Source organism: Protopterus annectens, chromosome 2.part2, assembly GCF_019279795.1.
Source record: "Protopterus annectens isolate FY-2018-M chromosome 2.part2, PAN1.0, whole genome shotgun sequence".
In the NCBI taxonomy this organism is placed as follows: Eukaryota; Metazoa; Chordata; order Ceratodontiformes; family Protopteridae; genus Protopterus; species Protopterus annectens.
In genome coordinates, this window is record NC_056730.1 from 147,457,285 (window position 1) to 147,472,657 (window position 15,373).

At 42.6% G+C, this 15,373-nt stretch overlaps 1 protein-coding gene across 1 annotated transcript in view; it reads left to right on the plus strand.

The window, feature by feature from the left end:
- The window catches only part of ZSWIM6 (zinc finger SWIM-type containing 6), an 867,641-nt gene that overhangs the window by 783,061 nt on the left and 69,207 nt on the right, over positions 1-15,373 (plus strand). Inside the window, exon 9 of the mRNA XM_044063817.1 lies at positions 2,570-2,830. Coding sequence (XP_043919752.1) covers positions 2,570-2,830 — 261 coding nt within the window. The remainder of the gene's footprint in view (positions 1-2,569; positions 2,831-15,373) is intronic.

Below are 15,373 nucleotides of genomic sequence, written 5' to 3' on the forward strand. Positions count from 1 at the left end.
ACTGAGCCAGCTGGTACACCACTGGTAACTTTTGTGCTTTCAAAAGTGACACCTGTGACATGTGAACTGCGTGGGTACTGTCAGACAACCAATTAGCTGTCTACCTAATAACATAAGGATTTACATTTAGATCTGCAAGTTTGTCAAGTAATAGCCGCATGAGAATTAGTGCCAGAGTGTGGTTATAACAATTTTTATATGCTGACTGTTTCAGTATTTTTACTTTGCATGTTTTGTAGAAGATATCACAGTGAGGTAAAAGCAGTGGTTTACAACAAGTGCACGTTTCTCATTTTTTTGTATAGTAGGGCAAGGGTGAATAATGCATTGAGTAAAGAATTGGGTTACCTGCACTATAACACTTCACACATGAAAGTAGTATGTATTTTTTAATGTTACATTCTAAGAGCATGTGCAAAACTGAGTTGTAGACACACAGTACAACTGTTATGCAGCATAACTTCTACCTAATGCTTTTTATTCATAGTAGACCTGAAAGAAAAGGAAAACTTTTACTGCCTTTTGAGCAGCAGTCACATTTGATGTCTAGTGTATAGAAGTTGGTGAAAATTTGCTGTAATAACCATATGGTTGTTAACAACAAACCAGTAATTTCCCTTCTTGGGTATATACGGACCAAATATCCCTTAGAAATAATTAGTTTTAAGTAAGCAGGAAGATCAGTTTTAGGGACTTGACTAGTCCTTTAGCTGTCTGTGCAGTAAGTAACCATACAGATCTACTGAGTGCATACCAGCTATTTGTTTATTATTTTGTAATATTAATACAATTCAGAGCTTATTTTAGGCAGTACATAGAATAAACATAAGAATAAGTAAGAAAGATCTAGTAAACATTTGAATTCATTTTACAGGCAAAGGATTTTCCTGTTCTGTTGCTTAACTGAGAAAGTTATATCCACTGAGCACAGGAAAAGCGACAGAGGAGTGGTGCAGACACAAAGTATGGGAATCAATGCATTTAAGAAAACTTTTATTTATAGACGAGTAATGTACAGTAAAATGGTATATATATGGATGCTTAATCAGAATGTTACATCTCACGGCCTGTATAACAAGAGTGTAGTCCGGGTTAACAGGTATTAGACTTAGAAAGGGAATGTGGACTGAAGTAAAGTCAAGTGAATGCCAGTAATGTTTTTATTCAGTGGGAGGAAACTGCAGCAGACACTAAAGAAATTATCCTGTTTTGGAGAGGTTCCATGAAGTCTGTTAATGCCTGCAGTACAACTGGGATCCTTTTCCTCCAGTAATCTCCTGTCTGTGGCTGGATTGGCCCCATTCCTCACAACTTTAATTTGTATTCTGCTCTGTTTTGGTGGGAGTTACCCGGCATCTTCCTAAGGTACGGATTATGTCTTCATTCTTGTCTGACTTTTTACCATTGGCCCATGTTGCCTGGGTGTGGTATTGTTAGATTTTTTCCTGTCTTTGTGCTTTACTAAGACAGGATTTTTTAGCTTGATGTGGCTTGCACTTTTAACCTTGTTGCTTACTGCCGAGCTGTCCTGATTAGGCATTATGTCAGCTGTTTCCAGCTGTAGCGTTTACTGCTGGCCTGTATTATTGTAATGTTGGTTATTTAGCCTGTCTTTCCCTGATATTTATTGCTGTCTGTGCTGCTCATATATGATATGAGATATGTGTTCCTCATACCGGTAGTTTGCTATTACACTACGTTGTGGTTTTGTCTGTGGCTCTGTCACCTTTCCCAGTTCTGCTTCTTTTTCATAAGTTGTATTGAAGGTTATTTATGCTTTCCATTCCTAAGGGTAACTGTTGAAATATGCTGTGCAGTTGTTGTTTAGCTTTTCTGGTCTTCACGGTTGGTCTCTCATGGCTGTGTGCATGTGTGTGACTGACACCAAAGTCTGCACATTAAAGACTTTCCTTGCTTCACCCTGTCTGTTAGAGGGTTTTTCTTCCTGGAAATACCAGTCAAAATGTCAATAAAACACGTCCTAATGGTACACATTATAAAATCTGGATTTGCCCCTGAAGGGAAAACAGCACCACTATATTTCTGACTCCAGGCAAAAAAAAAAAAATGAGGAATCTGACATGTTTGACATCTTCATGGTTTGCTAATGAGCCCAGCGTGAGGAGTGGGTTTAAGCAGTTGTTCCTTGGAAAAGCTGGTATTTAAAAGTAATTGGCACATTTCCTTTTCAGGACTGCTGTTTATGCATTTCTGGGGCCAGGCAATACCCACATATCTCTGTGCTTGCTCAGCATATTGAGTGAAGGCTGCCATATTTATTTAAGAAATGGCTATGAACAGTCCCCATTGTTACTACAGTATGATTAATTACATGCCGTCCTAATCTTAATTTTGAAAAAGTGTCAAATTTTGCAGAGAGCAATGCCATTTATACCATACAATAACTAGAATTACCTCTGCAGTTTGATTTGTTTTATTTTATTTATTTATTTTTTTGTGTTATAGAATATTGAACTTTTCATCTTCGCCTTTCTCCTTCTCCTTGAATTGTTTAAGAGCAGAGAAAATTGAATATCTGTTTTTACGTATTTTTATTGTAACTTTACAGAATGCATTGGACAGGCAAAATCTGCAGATTTCCAGCACCACCATGTGCACAAGTTTCTAGAAGAAGGTGAATCCTACCTAACCTTGGCTGTGGAGATTGCGCTGATAGGACTCGGCCAGCAGCGTATTATGCCAGAAGGTCTCTACACCCAAGAGAAGGTGTGTCGAAATGAGGAGCAACTCATTTCAAAGCTGCAGGAGATTGAGCTTGACGACACACTAGTGAAAATCTTCAGAAAACAAGCAGTCTTCCTATTAGAAGGTAATTCATCTCATCTGCTGGATTTTTCTTTGTTTTGTTTAACTTGAAGTACATGCAAAGTCTTTGGTCAGAGGTTTTGCAGATATTTGAATACATGGAACATTTATTGTTTTACTTATTTAGACCTGTTAAGCTGCAACATTTTATTTTTGTTAGTGTCATTTCTCCCATTTTCAGTTCCATTTTTAGAGGAACAGAAACCTGAATCCATCCATTCACAACCCCTTTTCCATTTTTGAACATGATGTTGGGTTGTCACTTCGAGTGACAATCGCCTAGAGTCAAGGTTCACACTGGCAGGTGGGTAGCCCTGCTGATGCTTTTCTTTCATATCGCTCGCTCATATTCACGCTCACATCTATGGCTAGTTTATAGTCTCCAATCCACTTACTGCATATTTTTGGAATGTGAGAGAAACCTGGAGAAAACCCACACAAACACAGAAAGGACGTGTAGAAGGCATCCCAGCCATGAATCAAATTGGAGAACCTCTTACTGTGAGGTGACAGTGCTGCCTGTAATATTAAGTGTGATATAGTCTAGGCTTGGGCTTCTGCTCTTCAGACCTTTGCACTAACTGCAGCATTCCATTTTTTTTCATTAGTCAGACTTCAAATCTGTGTGCTCTGCCTAATAATTTTCTGTTTATGTTATAACATGCTATTGTTTTTTTTTTTTTTTTTTTTTTTTTTTTTTAATTATTTTTCAGAGTATGTTGAATTTCACTCCTGTCAGGTTTTGTTATTGTTTTGTGCACATTAAGATTTATCCTGCTTTGTTTTCACAACTCAGAATGGATATTTTAGGAGTAACCAAGATCATATCACTTAGTGGTTATTTTTCTGTTTCATATTGCCTCAGAGTTTCTTTAATTTGTTTTCTAATCATTTCATTGATTAAGAACCAGCATTTGAGCCTGTTTCTTTAAATAGGTAAATGTTAGTGAGCCTTTTTATGTAAAGTTTGTTCCAAGTATATGAGTATGTATTTTTCAGTAATGCACTTTTCAACCATGCTTAAGGTATCTTAAGACTTGAGTGTTGTCATTTTTCTGTCAAATTTTTGGGAACAATTGACTTCGGCCCCACTACCTCAATAAAAGTTGCAAATTCTGACGTATGCATAAACCTTCATTCTTACATTCAGGGGGTCTCTTGCTGAAGCCTGTTTTAAAAGTTGGCCTGATAACGGAAAGATTGACTAAAAAAGAGGTTAAAAATAATGGTGTTTCACAAGGACTGGATGTCCCTCAAAACTAATTTTTCATTCCATACATGATCTTGAGTTATTTCCTACTCATTCTGTTTATCTTCCTGGTTTATTTCTTGGGCTGAGTCCAGACAAATTTCTCAGTTCCCTTGTTGTGCAATACCAGCTAAAGATTTGTTTCAAACTTATGCTTAGTTCAGAAAAAATGGGCCAGCTGTTGTTCTCCATTGTTTCAAGTAAGGAGGTTGCAGCTGTGGCTAAGCAAACCCCATCTAAATGGATCACTAACTGCATTATCTCTGCCACTGGGTGGCTGGTGGCTTATTGGAGAAGGTCATCAAAGGCTACTTCACTAACTCGATTACTAACCGCATTACCTGTGCCATTGAGTGGCTGCTAGTTTTTGGAGAAGATCATCAAAGGCTACTTTATTAACTGGTTACTAACCACATTGTCTATGCCATTGGGTGGCTATTTGGAGAAGGCAGTCAAAGGCCACTTCACTAAAGGGGTAGCTGCATCCCTTGTCATTTTAAGAATGCATCCACTGCAGACATATATGTCATGGGCTTCTGGTCATTGATTTTCACCAAGCATTACAGCTTAGACTGTAATTCCAGGCATCAGGCATCCTTTGTGACTTCAGTGCTGCCATGATTCAACCCATTGCAGTCTATTGGGATACCTTTTGAGATTCTTCACAGGAGTGATTCCTTCCAGCACAAAGGACCTTCAAGGTGGATGTAACAGCTGTATGTACCCACCATATTACTGCTAGAAGGCTGGCTGAGATATTTGTTATCCTCCTCCTGCTGCCATTGTGTGTTGGGGATGTTTTCCATCCATTTTCAGTGGCTGTATTTCCTTGCTAGTTTGACAAGTGTGTGGTGTTAATTCCTCATATAGTTCTGTATTTTCAGGTGTATACTTTAGTGCTTTGGCCTCAGACTGAGAATGCATCATGTTAACCTGAGCTGTGAGGTTATCATGCTATATGCTGGTGCTCCGTGAGCATCACAGCTAGAGGGTGCAATGACTTTACACTGAGATCAGGCTCTCAGATGAGGAAATGCAATGACTCCTTTAGAGGACTTTTGTTAGAGTTAATTTGTTATCCCACATAAACACTTCTGATGCACTTCAGTAATGATGTCAGTCAGCACTATTCTTTTCATGCATTTTCTGTCTTGTGAGGTCTCTGTTAAGATGAAACTTTGAGGAAGAAAACACTTAAAATCATAATGACTGTGTGGAACACAGGAAACACCTAGCTCCTAGCCAAGGGAAGTCCTCCCCTCTCCCAGTAAAAGAACTGTCAATGAATTTCAAGAAGGTGCACAGAGACCCCCTCCCCAGGAGAAAACATAAGCACGAAAAAGTGGAAGAATATAGAAGGATAATTATAAAGAATTATAGGGGACATGGCCATAGAGACCCTGCCAGTTTTCCATAAATCTCAGAATGCTCTTCCACACTATTCCACATACTATTCAAACGGTGGCTCCACCTGTGATATAGCCACTTCGGAGACAGACAGCAAGGTCGGTGTTAGAACTGAGACATGATTGTTCCCATTGTTATTGTACCATAGCTAGCTACTGTTCCTAGGCATTCGTGAGGGTTACCATTTTTTTGGAGGCATCTTCCTTCTTTCAGGTGTCCACTTAGCCTTCCCATTCAGCTACAGTCCCAACTGTTGTGGTGGATCAGCCTTCTGAGGCAGGTTTATTCCACGTTTTGAGTCCTGCCTTTCCTTAAAGCCTCACTTCTTCTTGTGAACATTATTTTGCATGTATTGTTTTACCAATTCCATTTGTTTGTATGTATTTGTTCCTTCCTTTTTCTAAAGATTGTACCTCCATTTTGTTTATCTTCTTTATAATATTCAGTGCTTCAGTTATAGTTGGTTTACATTTTGATTTCCATTTTCTAGTATTTGCTGTTTTGGCAGCCATTGGCATTAAACGTAGGTCTTACTATCTCTAGGCAATTCAGAGCCTGTATCTTATATCAAAAGAATTATTTCCTAAGTTTCAACCATTTGATCCCTCAAATTTCTGACAAAGCAGTCTGTAGGAATTCAGCTTGTTATGCTCTGAAAACACATTATAGCTCCAACATTTGCTGTTTACCTGAAGAAAAATTCTCAGAAGTCTGTTTGAGGTATAAAAATATATATGCAGACACTTCCATGCAGATTCCTAAAACGGATGTTATTGCGTACTTGGAAGCCATGTATATGTCTTCCCAAGTATGGTTCCTTTATAAATTGCTTTTCCGGTCTTTCTTCCCAGTCTTTTCTAATCTCCTCTGAGTGATTCCTAAATTCCTAATACTTATTGTGCAATATTTTGTATACCCTATTCAGCTTCCATACAAATAGTCATTGTTCTATTAATGGCAGCTTCCGTTCTAGACTCGACTCAAAACTCATAGCACCATCCTATCCCTTTCTATTTGCCTGTACTTGTAGTATCAATCTCTGGTAGAAAACGTGGTCTCTAGCTTGCAGTCTGAACTTCTGCTTGGCCTCATTCCACTCTGTTACCTTTCTATCTCTAGTTACTTGCCTCCAGCACCTTGGTTCCTTTACCAGTTTTCTTCAGTAAATTCCAGCCCCCTCTTGCCTATTTTGTATACCCCTGCTTGCAGTCATTCCAAATGGCAACATCTCCTTTCTCCATTCTCGTGTTGGCTTAGTTCCTAGAATACTTTCTGGTACTTTATGAATATAATATTCAGTGTGATTGTTGTTATTCTCTTTAAAGGTCATGCATGCCTCTCAGCCTCATAGTGCAAGAAATCTGGACAAAGCTCAACAAAATGGGGGGGGGGGGGGCAAAGGCCCAAAAATTAGGGACATGTTTTAAATGTTCTTATAAACTTGCAAAGTTGCTGGAGTAACAGAGTTTGTTTTAACATACAGTTTCTGAAGAATTTGAAGTCTGAAGCTCAAATGTATGTCATTATTAAGTGACTTAATTCCTCAGATCATCCCAGTGATTTGCCAGAAAACCACAAATTTTATGAGGAACATACCAAGAATATCAGCTAAAAATCTGGACATTCTGAGAAAATCTGGACACTTGAGAGTATGAGATCATGTGAACACTGGCAAAATCAGATCAGCTTACCTTATTTCAAAATTAGCTTCTTACCTTGGCTGTGCTTTTTCTCATTTAAGTCCTTATTCTCATTTTATTTAAGTAAACGTCTCTTCCAGAGAGTGCACAATACAGCCAGTACATGTTCCACCCTCACTGATTCCTCTGCAGGATGTTTTGCATCCTTTCCAAAGTGCTGACATCACATTGGGGTGGGAAGCATCAATTACTTAATCGACAAGAGGAAGGAAGATCTGTAGAGGCAGGCTTTTCAGCACTGGGCAGTCGTTTTATTTTTCATTTTTTATAAGAGTTAAATATCAGTTAATCTGTTCCTCACCCCACTTGATTTATGTGTGCAAAGAAATGTGAAAGCTGCTTCTGTGACACGGTCATGCAAGCACAATAAATGCAGCCCGAAATCAATACCTTTCAAATGCCCCTGATTTTGCTTAATGTCATTAAATCATAATTCTAACTGTCCCATGATTTTTGTAGAACATTCCTGATTTGCATCATATTTTCGGTTTATACCTTCCTTGCAAATTTCAATTTTCTGGTTGCCAGCATAGATTACAGTGGGTCTGTAATGCAAAACCTGTGATGTTATGTAGTCCAATCTCGCCTACATTCTTAACCATGGGTTCGGAGCCGAATATCGGCTCCGACTCAGCAAAACTTTTCTAGCTCAAAATCTTTCTATTGGCTGGGCTAAGATGGTATCCCATGCTGCATTGCTCTATATCCCCAGATCTTGTTTGCTGCTCGTGTAGCTCGTACGTGGTCTCCCTCTTGGCTGTGGCTAAGTACCTTTTTTCTTCTTCTTGAGAGAATTTATTACAAACAAAAGCTATTTTAATAGCTATCCCTAGTTTGGTGTTATTTGTATAAATTTTTCGGTGTGTGTGTGATTGTTTTTGTGGTATCCCACTAGCTGTTCCAACGGGCTAGGCCCATTTCAGTTAGAGGACCTAGTCTGTCCCCTTGCTTCCCTGTTTTCTAACTTCTGGTCTAAAACCATTTAAATTAGAGATTTTAGTCTTAGTCCCCTTCATGTGTGTACTACTGCTGGTCTAAAACCGTTTAAATTAGAGGTTTTAGTCTTAGTCCCCTTTGTGTGTGTCTGTATCTGAGGATTGTTTTGTTAAAGTTGGTTAGTGGTAGTTTTTCCCACGCTCAGTGTGGTGTAATTTGTGACTGTTTTTCTCCAGTCGGTTCAGTACTTGTGATCTTTTGTCATGGTGATTGTGGTAATTTCTTAAGATGTCTAAAGATTCGAAGGAGCACAAGCCCTCGGGCTTTATGAAATTCTCAAAGTGTGGCTATAAAATGTCCATTACCGATGGACATTCGGTATGTGTTTATTGTCTGGAAGCAATCCATCTGCAGGAGTCTTGCAGCTTCTGTCATGCATTTAGTCCCAGGGTACTTCAGGAAAGAAAGAATAAGTTAATTCTGAAGGGACTTTTGAAACCTTCGTTCGAAGAGGGTCTGGAATCTCCTTCCAGCTCTAAACCTAGATCCACTAAATCGAAAAAGAGGTCTCCGGCTCCTTCAGTCTCCTCGGAGCCACCGGAGAAAGTAATTAAATTAGCTTCGACATCCTCGACTTCACTGTCCTCTGGGCCACCGGAAGTGTCGGTGCTGATGGAACCGGCGTCGGCTCCAGTTATATTGGAACAGTATTAGGCAAGTATCACCTGAGAGGAGATCTCGATCTCCCTCCCTGTCCTCCAAATCCTCCAGGACACTATCGGATGTGGATGTCGATAGGGTGGTGCAGAGACTCCTTCAGTCACTGGTTTTGGCAAAATTATCAGCTCTGTCCCAGTCGGCTCCGGAGCCCATCCTGCAACCTACTTCGATTCTTCCTCCGAGCACATCCCAGCCTTCGGAGCCGGAGTGCTCGGCTCCGTGTGATGTTTCCAGGTCTGTTCCGATGGCCCCTCCTGGTTTATCGGTGCCAATGTCAGCTCCGACCCCATCGGCGCCGTCCACGGATTCAGGACTCGGGATTCTTCAGTCGGGTCCAAGGGAGAGGCTTCAGGACATCTTTCGGTTCCTAGTCTCCCTCTCGGTGCTTCGGCTCTGGGAACCCCGACTCCTGTCGTGGCCTTGGAGGCTGGTTGTACTTCGGATTTGGAGGGGCCAGCCTTTGAGGCCATGCAGAGTGCGCTGGCCAGATCATCAGCGACATCATGCAGGTCGGTCATTCTGTCCCCTACCACTCCGGTGCGGGTCTCTGATCACCATCTATCTTTAGACAGCGGAGCCCAAAGGCCTCAGGGTTACCCCCACGAGTGGTCCCCAAGTTTCTAAGGGCCCCCAGAGTGTTTGCCTGAGGAGCCCCCTAGAAAGAAAACGTGCAAGAGGAAGCACATAGACTCCCAGGATGAGTCTCTCATCTCAGATACTGACCTCGAGGAATCAGAGGGGTCCCCCAAGTCATCCTCTGAGGATGTTTCTTTCTCTGACATCCTAGAGATATTGAAACAAAGAGGTGACTGGCTGTCTAAAGCCCCCTCTGAGGAGAAGTCAGTCTTCCTGAAGGCCTTCAGTGCTCAGCCCTCCATCTCCTGGGTGTCCCCACCCTTCGACGAGCTCTTGGATTTGATTTATCAGATGGTGTGGGATAATCCTGATTCTGTGGAACCTGTCCCCAGGAGACCCAATAAATTCCTGTCTACTCCCCCGGGTAAGGAATTTTTGTCCAAGGGTGTCCCTGTGGATGCCATGGTGGTGGCAGCGGCCACCCAGAAGGAATTAGCCGAGACTTCTTCCTCCGTCCATCCTCCTAACAAGGAGTCTAGGACCATGGACAGGTAAGAGAAGCGTACCCTCTCTTCAACGACCTTTACCTTATGGTCACTGAATTATTTATCTCACTTTACATGGCTCCAGAGAGATCTCCTCAAGGAGCTTGGAGATACTCTCACAGGTAACGTTTCTGAGGTGGTGGCCCAGACGGTTAACGCCCAGATGTCTATCCTCAATTCCATCGTTAACTCCTCCATGAGGCTGATTTCATATGCAGCTGAGGGAGCAAGTAGGGCAGCAAGCTCAGCAGTCGCCCTTAGGAGGCAGGCCTGGATGTGCCTTTGTCATTTCGCGGAGGCCTTCAAGTCTTCATTCACCGACGCCCCCTTTGATGGTTCCTCTTTGTTCAGAACCAAGGTGAAAGACACCCTCACCAGGTGCGAGCAGGAGGGAAAAACTCTGTCTGCTGTAGGGGTCCCTTTTTCCCTTCCCTCTAGGCCTTATCCCAAGGTCTAGAGGGAGGGTGGAAAGATGTGGTTCAAAAAATCACAGAGGTTTTTTCCCGGTGCATAAGGTGAGCCCCCATCCAGGGGCAGAGGAGCGGGAGGTTATTCAGGAAGACGCCGCCCTAGAGGCAGAGAAGGTCCCCGCAGTTCGGGAGACCGCAACTCCTTTCGTGGTTCTCCCTACAGTCGCTCCTGATGGGAGACCCGACTGTGCATTTCCGGAGCCAGTCGGGGGTCGAATATCATTATACCCGGAGGCCTGGCAAAACATTACCCAGGCCCAATGGGTTTTACGAATAATTTCCGGAGGTTATGTCATCCCCTTTTCATCAGATCCCCCTCCAGTCAGGAAAATCCTGGACGTTCTACCCAGTCAAAGGGATTACCTGGCTTCAGAGGTTTCAAAGCTGCTAGAAAAAGGAGCCATCCAGCATGTCCCCTTAGACCAGATCGAATTAGGGACTTACTCAAGATTCTTTTTGGTACCGAAAAGAATAGGGGACCTGAGGACCCATATTGGATCTCAGCCGATTGAACAGCCATGTACAAAAGTCCAAGTTCCGTATGGTCACATTGCAGTCAATTCTCCCATTGTTGGGAAAAGAAGTATGGGTGTGCTCCATCGACCTCAAGGATGCTTACTACCATATCAAAATGGACAGGGCATCCAGGAGTCACCTACGCTTTTGGCTGGGAGCCAGTCATTGTCAAGTTTCGATCCCTGCCCTTTGGTCTCACCACAGGCCCAGGGTGTTCATCAAATGTATGGCGGTGGTGACTGCTCACCTGAGACATCAAAGATTCCAAGTGTTTCCTTATCTGGACAACTGGCTCCTCACTGCCACCACCAGGCATCTACTAATTCAGACCAGGGAAGCCACCATCACTCTCTGTCAACAGTTGGGCATAACATTGAACTGGGAAAAATCTGCCTTGTTGCCCTCACAGCATGTCATTTTTATAGGTGCAGAACTAGACACCTTTCAAATGCGGGCATTTCTACCACAGGAAAGAATCAGAGCCTTACAGCAACAAGTTCACACCCTGCTCACTCTGAGAAGAGCAAAGGCAAGATGGGTTCTCCAACTCCTGGGGACTATGGCTGCGACAATTATGTTAGTCCCTCTAGCAAGATTACATATGAGGCTCCTTCAATGGCTCCTCTTTGCTCAGTGGTCTCTCCAAAGGCTTCCACTTTCTCACCCTATTTTACTCATGGACAGGTGCAAACAGGATCTCAGTTGGTGGCTTTGCACCAACAATCTGGACAGGGGGAAACCCTTCGCTCCGCCGCCCCCGATTGCCACTGTGACCACGGACGCCTCCCAGATGGGGGGGCATTATGTAGGCAGGACAGTCCAAGGCACGTGGCAAGAGCACGAGATACATTTGCATATCAAAGTCCTGGAGATGAGAGCTGTGCTACTTGCGTTGCAGGCACTTCAGAGCTTTCTCCCTCTCGGAACTATTGCAATCCACTCGGACAATATGTCAGTGGTGTGGTATCTGAACAAGCAGGGAGGAACCAAGTCATATCCCCTGTGCAGAGGGGCCATGCGAGTGTGGCAGTGGGCAGTGTCTTCCCAACGTTTCGTGGTGGCAACGCACATTCCGGGGAAGTCCAACCTGATCGCAGACAGGCTAAGCAGAGCTATTCTGATGCCTTACGAGTGGTCCCTGAACCATCTAGTTGCTGAATGGATCTTCCGCGGATGGGGTCAGCCTTGCTGCAACCTTTTTGCCAGCCCTCTCAATGCCAAATGTAGCAGCTACTTCACGTTGATCCCCCCTCAGGGTGAGTCACCCAAGGATGCTCTAGTCCACGATTGGCCCTCTGGTCTGCTATATGCTTTTCCTCCGGTTCCCTTGCTGTCAAAAGTGATTCAGAAAGCGCAATCCTTGGGAAGCAGAATGATTTTGATTGCCCCACACTGGCCTCGTCCAGTTTGGTTCCCTTTTCTCCATCCCTACATCGTGGATGCGCCTTGGATTCTGGACCCACAACCAGATTTACTGACACACATGTCAGGGCAGCTCCATCCCTCTCTGTGGACCCTCCGGTTGACAGCCTGGCTACTCCACTCCCGTCATTAGTTAGGCTTCATCATTTTTCACTGGAGGTAGTTCATATTTTATCTTCCTCTCATAAGCCCTCTACTAAGAAGATTTATTCCAGCAAATGGAAGAGATTTTCAATCTGGGCTCATACCCAAGGGATTGACCCTTACACAGCTCCAATTGCTTCTGTTTTGGAGTTCTTGTCTATGCTTTTTCATCAGGGCTCAGCATCCGCCACTATAAAAGTCCAATTGGCGACGATTTCTAACTTTCATGTTGCTATTGAGCCTAGTCTGATGGCTCACAGACTCTGTAAGGCTTTCCTGAAGGGCACTCTGTTACTCTGTCCTCCTGTTTCGGAACCTATCATGCCTTGGGATTTAAACTTTGTTCTACGGGCTCTTACTTCACCACCCTTTGAACCTGCAGCTACTTGTGATTTAAAATTCTTGACCTGGAAGACTGTCTTTTTAGTAGCCATCACATCAGCCAGACGTGTTTCAGAGATTCAAGCTCTTTCTATAAAACCCCCATACTTGATTTTTCATAAGGCCAGGGTTTCTCTCAGACTGAACCCTTCCTTTCTTCCCAAAGTGGCATCTATCACTAATCTTAATCAATCTATTGAGTTGCCAGTGTTTTTTCCCCAGTTCTCAAACAAGGCAGAATTTAAATTTCATCAATTGGATGTACACAGACAATTACGTTTTTATCTGCACAGAACCAAAGATCTCAGAAAATCTGATCAGTTGTTTGTTTCCTTTTCGGAAAACAGAATTGGGTCTCCTGTCTCCAAACTCACTCTGTCCAGGTGGATATCCAGTTGCATCTCTTTCATTTATTCTTCAGGGGGTAAAGATCTACCGTTCCCGGTCAAGGCTCACTCTACTCTGTCTGTATCTACATCTACAGCCTATCAGGCCAGATTGTCTATGGATGATATTTGTGCTGCGGCTACTTGGGCATCTCCTCACACTTTTGTTACTCATTACAAGTTGAACGTGGTATGTAGGGGCAGGTATTCCTTTGGTTTCACAGTGCTCAGGAGTATTTTCCACTGAGCCTCCCAGAATTTTGGTGCTGGGGACGCTGTCCCACGGGTAAGAATGTAGGCGAGATTGGACTGCATAACAAGAAGTTCTGTACTCACCATAACGTTCGATGTATGTAGTCCATCTCACCTCACATTCTTACTTACCCCCCCCTACCTTCCCCCTTCTTGGAGGATCTGGAGGTTAGGACTGGTTTTCAGAACTCCCTTCACTCTTGGTTTGTTCTTCCTTTCCTTGGGTGTTGCTATGCATGGAGTATGAGTGTTGGTGTTCGCAGCAAACTAGATCTGGGGATATAGAGCAATGCAGCATGGGATACCATCTTAGCCCAGCCAATAGAAAGACTTTGAGCTAGAAATGTTTGGCCAAGTCGGAGCCGATATTTGGCTCTGAACTCACGGGTAAGAATGTGAGGCGTGATGGACTACATACATCGAATGTTATGGTGAGTACATAACTTCTTGTTTTTTTCCGGTTAAAACGTTGATATATTGCATTAGCTTGTGTGCAACATTGCTGTGATAGTTACTTTCTTACAAAAAATATAAAAAAAAAGAGGAAAGAAGAAGTCCAGCACACTACAGCAGCAACTGCAGGAATGACCTGACTTTGCATCATCAAAGCGACAAGTGTGATGACACGAAAACAGGCAGTACTGCACTATTAAGTCTGTGGACAGCCAACATTTGCAAGCTATAAATTACAGTAAAATTAAAGAATAGCATAATAAATTGAACTAAAGAGCAGAAAGCCATCCAGTCATCTCAGAAGAAAGAAAATACCCTGCAGGTAAATTCAAAACCTGTTGCACATGGTCTTTAAAGGTCATGTTCAGAGGCATCTTCATTCCATTTCTGCCTTATGGGAACAGTCATTAGTGTCCAGTGGCTGCTTGGGTCTTACTTTCACATAAAACAATACATTTGTGTGAAAATAACTTTTTGAGCGGATATGTTCATAATTATGCCCTTCCGTGCTCTCACCTATGAAGAGCAAGGAGTACTGATATTGTTTGGGGTGCAGAAGTCTTCTGCCCCCTGATTGTAGCACTTTTTAAGCAGTGGAGTCCAGTAGAAACAAAACATTATTTCTCCGAATGAGCGCTCCAGCAATAGAAATATTTAATGAATAAGCACATTATTCGTTACAAATTACTTTTGTTGGGGTGCTCACCTTGTGACTTTTTTTCGAAGTGTTGTGCTGCTCTGTGATGTCAGGTTACTTCTGACTACAGCATGCCACAAAGTCACATCATCACTCTGGTGGGTGTGATGGCGCAGTTTTCAGAGTGTGCGAAAGTTCCATGCTGTTTGCTGACTAAAATATGTTTTGTTTATTTTAGTTGTTTTTATATTTTGGGACAGAGTTGATTCAGGGATCATCTAACAGGCTCTAACATTCAAGCTGAACAGCTTCTGACTTTGTTAGATGCGTCGGAGCTTTGAACTTGATCTTTAAGGACTTGAATTCAAAATCCTACTCTTCTTCTTTTTAAACTTCCCCCATTTCATCATAATCCTTTCCCACTTTGATTTATTACCTTCTGCTTGTGTTGTATGTATTAGTCAGATAATCCTAAACCACCTTGTTCTATGGGGAGAGTCATCTTATTCCACTTGACTCGTCCCCTCTTCCTCTCCCAAATAAATTCCTTCAGCTATTTATTAGTTACCATCAACATCATCTCCTCTGGTTGATATCAGTATGCCTGGCTTGTATATAGATCTAAAGAGACTAAAAATGTTTTTTTTTACTGTTTCTATCTTACTGTCCAGATCCATATCCATAGTCAAGAGTCTACAGTTTCTCAATTTTTGTTATATCTTTTGTATTTATCTGCCATAACAGGTTATTTTT